The sequence below is a fragment of the Aptenodytes forsteri genome, unplaced genomic scaffold, assembly GCF_000699145.1.
Source record: "Aptenodytes forsteri isolate BGI_AS27 unplaced genomic scaffold, ASM69914v1 Scaffold141, whole genome shotgun sequence".
In the NCBI taxonomy this organism is placed as follows: domain Eukaryota; kingdom Metazoa; phylum Chordata; class Aves; order Sphenisciformes; family Spheniscidae; genus Aptenodytes; species Aptenodytes forsteri.
Genome location: NW_008794416.1, coordinates 1,176,284 through 1,182,682, shown reverse-complemented (window position 1 = coordinate 1,182,682; position 6,399 = coordinate 1,176,284). Strand labels below are relative to the sequence as shown.

General features: G+C 48.9%; 1 protein-coding gene across 1 annotated transcript in view; it reads right to left on the bottom strand.

Moving 5' to 3' along the window:
• Positions 1 to 300: 300 nt before the first annotated feature.
• LOC103907268 (octopamine receptor) overlaps positions 301 to 6,399 on the bottom strand; it is an 8,407-nt gene continuing 2,308 nt past the window's right edge. Inside the window, exons 3-4 of the mRNA XM_019474662.1 lie at positions 2,073 to 2,249; positions 301 to 976 (exon numbers count right to left, since the gene is read on the bottom strand). Of these exons, the coding sequence (XP_019330207.1) occupies positions 301 to 976; positions 2,073 to 2,249 (853 nt within the window). The remainder of the gene's footprint in view (positions 977 to 2,072; positions 2,250 to 6,399) is intronic.

Below are 6,399 nucleotides of genomic sequence, written 5' to 3'. Positions count from 1 at the left end.
CACACACTTTTCCCCCCCCCCCCCCAGCATGAAGATTGAATTTGTCTTAGGAAATGCTCATTAAAAAAATAATTACCCAGGAAGGAATTAGCTCCATTAGTTATAACAAATTGCCCCTAAAATATCAAAGTTCCTCGTTCGTAAAACTGTGGAAGATGAAGAAATGCACCTTTGTCATATGCCCCCAGCCGTAGTATTCCAGCCCCTCCTTCCCTTATCTTCCTACCGGTTATTTTTCCATTAGGATGTGCTCTGGCACCTTCTGTACCACCACCTCCAGCAACTGAGTCTGAATCCCTATCACTTGGGTTTGCCCTTCAGGGCACCATTGGGCACCGGCACGGTAATGCTATATTCTAGGTCTGGAGCAGTCTTGGAAAACGTGGCTATGGAAACCATGTCTTCTCCAATGTCCACCTGAGACCTGTGCCTGCAAATGAGCAGCTTCTTCAGGGCCCGTTGGAAGTCCCGGTTCAGGAAAGCGTAGAGCATCGGGTTGATGGTGGAGTTGCAATACCCTAACCAAGTGATGATCTTGAAGGTGTCAACCAAGACCGTGCTGGTGGAGTTGGTGCCTCTGGCAGCGAGCCAGACATTCAGGACAAAGTACGGCAGCCAGCACAGCACAAAGACTGAAATGATAATGCTAATGGTCCGCGTGGCCTTGTTCTCCAGCTGCAGATGGTTCTGCCGCTTGCTGTTGGGGTGGTAGTGAATCTCCAGGGTCTGAGACATAATGCGAGTGGCCTTGAGCCGTGAAGCTCGGTAGATGAAGAAATACATGCTGCACATGACCACGAAGGGAACGAAAAATGCCAGAGCAGAAGCCACGATGGCAAAAATCCAGTTGGTGATGAAGATGCATTCTCTGCCTGCATCGAAGTCCACCCCGGGGATCTCGTTCCAGCCTTGCATGACGGGAAGGAAGGAAATGAGGGAGGAGTACACCCAGACCATGCAGGTCATCACGATGCATCTGCGAAAGGAAAGAGATGGGGAGGGGAGGGAGGGTCTGAGTTATTTTGAGTTGAGAACATCTAGTACGATTCAATCCCCATGGTAACCCGTGTGGGATATCACTGCTCAGCAGTCCCACAGGGCTTGGAGAAGGGAAAAAGCCGGGGTACGACAAGTCCATGCGTGAATATCTCTTAACGATTGGGTAACTGGGTCTGTGATTAACAGAATTGGGGTCAGCGTAAGGGATGCTCAGAGCTGGCTGAAAAAAGAGGAGGAAAGGTTTTACGGAGGATTTTTGGTAATATTTAAAACAACAGCATGTAGATTTTTCAATTTGGTTTCAACTTTAATATCTGGCCATTATCTCATCCTCTGAGGAGCAACAAGGGTAGAGCTGATGGACACCCGATCCTCAGTACCACTGTAGCAGTACTCTGCGACATGGCGTGCTGCGCAGCCCCTTCCTCGTTTTGGCCACTGCCTGCGCTCCACAGATCGTACACAGCAAGAGTTGCAGTGGGAAAAACATCCCCAAAAGAGCCTGAATCCACCTTGTAAAGCACCCCGCAGCTGCAGTGTCCTCTCTGCCCACCCTCAGACAACTTTCCCCACCCTGCAGTCCTCATTTCAATGTTTCGCATGAAACCTTGACAGGAGCTTAGAAACTCATCCTGTTTTCTCAGCATTTCCCCCATGAATATCACTTCAGAAAACATTGTGAGTTTAAGAGGGGGAAGACTACTGCTACGTGCATTCTCCTGGGTGTCATTTCCCCTAGTCCTTGGGGAAATTCCCATTAAATGCTTGCAAAGGGCAGAAGTTATAGGTACAAGTCAGCCCACGCCACTGGTTTCTGCCCCATTTTGCAACCCATCCTTGACTTAGAAAGTGCTTTCCCAGGAGCATCATCAAACCAGCTCAGCTGCATTCTCCTTTTCTCCTGCACCACGTTAAAATTTTTCTGCAAAGTTTTAAACGGTGCAAAGATCCTTTTGCCACATCGCTCTGCTTTTGGGCAGCAACTGTCAATAGTTCATTTGGTCCCCAGTCAATATAGGCCATGGCCACGTAAAAATTTGGAGGTACCCAAAGTGAGGAGCAACTCCACTCACCTGCCACGGGACATCCTTCTTGAATAGTGGTACGGGGTCACCACGGAGCAGTATCTGTCCAGGCTAATGAAGCACAACGTGATGATGGACGCAGTGCAGAACATGACATCAAAGGAGATCCAGACTTTGCAGAACAGCTTCCCGAACAACCACATCCCTGTCACCTCGTAAACGATACTGCCAGACAAAACGGGTCGAAATCAAAACTAGAAGGACTGATTTCGTGCATCTCTTCAAGACTCCACTGAGGTAACATCATATTTTAACATGGAGGTACTAAGGATGGGTGTGCAGCTCAGTTAGACCGCAGGGATTCATCCTCAAAGTGCAACCCAATGCAATAACCCACAGGTGGGCATGGCTGAAGAAGACCAAACCTATGCTTCTTGCCTGCACTCTGTTACAAGCAGGTGCCTTGAGAGAGGTACTTTGCCCCCCCGAGCTCCCCAAATTTACACCTGCACAGGTTTGTTTATCACAGCTTTTTCCAGTGCCCTATGCAGCACAGACTTTTATGATCTCTCTCCAATTCCTGGGGCATGGAAGATGCTCCCTCCTCCAAGAAACTCACTTTTCATCTGGTCTCATGCTTCAAAACTAGAGGATTTCAACTCTTGGTTTAAAAAAAAAAAAAGTCCTAGGAGGAAGCCTATGCAGCTTGTACGTTATGTAGCTCACAAATGCCTCAGCGAGGTAAACACACCAGCGAAAACCAGACATTATGCCAAAATTATTTCTAACAAAGTCAAGAGGGGCCTGTAAGAAGTGAGCAGCGAAGGAAGGAACATATGGCAGCTGTAGGAAGGCTGATACATGTTTCGATAGCATTCAGTCAGATGCCGTTCGCTTCCCCTTTCTTTCACCAGCTTTCTGCAACTCCTGGGGCGCTGCTGAAATAACCATTGTGTGTGAATTTGATGTGAAAGGCTGAGTAACTACCTAGTCCTGCAAAGCTTTAATTATCCTGTAACTTCACAGCTTGCTGGTCAAACACAGTGAAAGTAGGGCTGCTGCGCTGCAGTGCACTCGGGTGGGCTCTGCCGTCCAGCAAGGGCAGAAAGAGTCACCTTGATGTCAGCGGAGTTAGAAACCAACCCCTGCTCTGCATCTAATTAGCAACAACTCATTAAAATGACTTTATGAAGGTTCTTTCAGAGCACAACTAATGTAAGTGGGCGCAGCGCTGGCTGAAGGGCCCCAGCCCTCGGCAGCTTTTTGTTATGCAGGATGCTACGCAAAAATTCAAGCAAACGTTAATCTGCAACAGAGCCTGTCCCTACACCGTGGTGGCCTCCAGGTGGGCAGCACAGAGGGTCCCGCGGCGCACACATGGAAAGGTTTCATGGCTCTTTTTTAGATGGGGAAATGAGACATATAGAAGTTGAAGCACGGGTCCAGTAACGGACTTGGGTGTCTTGGTGCCACTCCTGAAAAGCCCTCAAAGCCTGTGGTGTGAGCACTGCGGCCATCCAGCAGTGGACCATGCTGCTGTCGTGAACATCCCTGCACACAGATCCCAGCTGAGCAGGCACCTAGCTCCCGTCAGCATCTGGTGGGGTGCTCCTGACCTAGCAGATGTTCTCACAGCACAGGGTAGCGGATACCTGTTCCCTCTTCTCTGATGCATGAAGTCTCTGCAGCCTGGAGATGATGCTGATTAAAAAGGAATAATAAAAGCCCAAAGAAATGCACGGTATGAGCAGAAGTGAAGTCACCTCCGTGTTTCACTTACACTTGCAAAAGAAAAGAGTAGCTGGAAATACTCAGCCTGGAAACGACTGGGCTGGCTGGAGTACTGTCCTGATTTCGGCTGGGGTAGAGTTAATTTTCATCCTAGCAGCTGGTACAGTGCTGTGTTTTGGATTTAGGATGAGAATAATGTTGTTAACACACTGATGTTTTAGTTGTTGCTAAGCAGTGTTTATACTCAGTCGAGGACTTTTCAGCTTCCCATACTCTGCCAGCGAGGAGGTGCACAAGAGCTGGGAGGGGGCACAGCCAGGACAGCTGACCCAAACTGGCCACAGAGACATTCCATACCATGGGACGTCATGCTCAGTACATAAACTGGGGAAAGGTGGCTGGGGGGCAGCGATCACTGCTCGGGGACTGGCTGGGCGTCAGTCGGCGGGTGGTGAGTGGTTGCATCACTTGTTTTTCCTGAGTTTTGTTCCTTTCTCTCTGTTGTTTTCCTTTTCACTACAACTTCTTATTGTTGTTGTTGTTGTTATTATTAGAATATTTCAATTATTAAATTGTTCTTATCCCAACCCACGAGTTTTCTCACTTTTGCTCCTCCCATTCTCTCCCCCATCCCACCGGGGGGGGCAGGGAGGGTGAGCGAGCGGCTGTGCGGTGCTTGGTTGCTGACAGCGGTTAAGCCATGACAAGTACCCAGCTGACAAGCTAAGCACAGCTGAACCACTCCTGCAAACAAGCCAAACCAGGAACAAAGCAGAAGTCTTACTCTTATGAAATTAAGGCACCAGGCGACAACCTTGGGTTTCCTTTCTATCACAAAACTTCTTATTCCAGAGCCAAACTGGCTCCTAAGATAATTTCTTTTCCTTCTCTTTGGCATGTGCTAACATGCCAACTGAGAAGCAAACTGCAATTCAAGAGCAATATAGATACAAAGCTGAGACGGTAGGAAAAATGTGGACCAAGAGCCACTCCATCAGCAGGGCCAAACAACGCCAGACGGAGATGGCAGGGTCCGTTCCTCACCACGTGGCCCACCAAGACCTGGAAAGGCTTCACATCAGGTGATGCTGGAGCATTCAGGAGGGGCACAAAGCATCAATTGTGCCCTGATGTTTGCTCCCCTTCATAATTTTTTTTTTATTAAATAAGACATCACTCTCCTAGGTGACCTATTTTCTCTCTGGCTGCATAGCGAAGCCATTGGTTTTCATGGAAATCCTTCCCCCCTTGTAATGCCCTCTACCATCCTTTGACAGGACAAGGGGGAATGGTTTTAAACTGAAAGAGGATAGATTCACACTAGATATAAGGAAGCAATTTTTGACGCTGAGGGTGGTGAAACACTGGCCCAGGTTGCCCAGAGAGGTGGTGGATGCCCCATCCCTGGAAACATTCCAGGTCAGGTTGGACGGGGCTGTGAGCGACCTGATCTAGTTGAAGATGTCCCTGCCCATGGCAGGGGGGTTGGACTAGATGACCTTTAAAGGTCCCTTCCAACTCAAACACTTCTATGATTCTGTGATCTTTCCCCTCCCCTCATATTCTTCACAGCTGTGGTCCCCTCCTCATCCCTGTTGTGCCCATCTCCTTTCTTGTTGGGCGTGAGAAGTGACAGATTTCCCAATGAAACATATTTTCAGCTGCTGCTTCTCATTCCTTCCATGCTTTCCTGGGAGCCTAGAAGTAGGAATTGTCCGATTTCCTTCCCTTTGCTTTCCTAACTGAGCAAAACCTAGTGCCAAACTCCCTCTTTCTCTTGTCAAGGAAGAGGTCTTACTCCGGTTAGAGGGGATGCTATCAGTCTTACAGGGGGAAATTACAGCTGCCGAGACACCTACCTCTTTGCTACCGCTCCCTCCCATCACCCAGATTGCAAATACCACGTCAGAAGGTGGGAGGCAGAAGTAACGAGGATGCTGGGTAACTGGAAATGGCCAAACTCCATTTAGAAGAAAAAGAAAAAATTGAGGACAGGTATTGCCAAGCACGAGCAGAACATGGAGACACCAGAGGAGTCATCCAAATTCGGAGAGGAAGCAGTGATAGAGATTGTCAGCTGGAACTCACTCCAAAACAGGAATTGTTCAGTTTTGTCTTCTTTGAGCAAAGGGGGTGCTGCCGTTCCTGGGTGAGATGGGGGTAATGGAGAAGGCGATCTGGAGAGATGGTTGGAGTGGGTGGAAGAACAGGTGATGCTGTGCAGTCCCAGAGAGGAGCCCTTAAGACATCTGGGCTGGACTGGGATGAAAACCCCTCATTTCTGGGCTTAACAAGAACATGGAAAGGAAAAGAAAAATAGCCCAGGGAAATGCCAGGTAGCAGAAAGATTGTTGCTTTAGCAATAGCAGAAAGATTTGTGCTTTAGTGTTTTAGTGTACTCGGCACTGGTGAGACCACACCTCGAATACTGTGTTCAGTTTTGGGCCCCTCACTACAAGAAGGACGTCGAGGTGCTGGAGCGTGTCCAGAGAAGGGCAACGAGGCTGGTGAGGGGTCTGGAGAACAAGTCTGATGAGGAGCGGCTGAGGGAACTGGGGTTGTTTAGCCTGGAGAAAAGGAGGCTGAGGGGAGACCTCATCGCTCTCTACAACTACCTGAAAGGAGGTTGTAGCGAGGTGGGTGT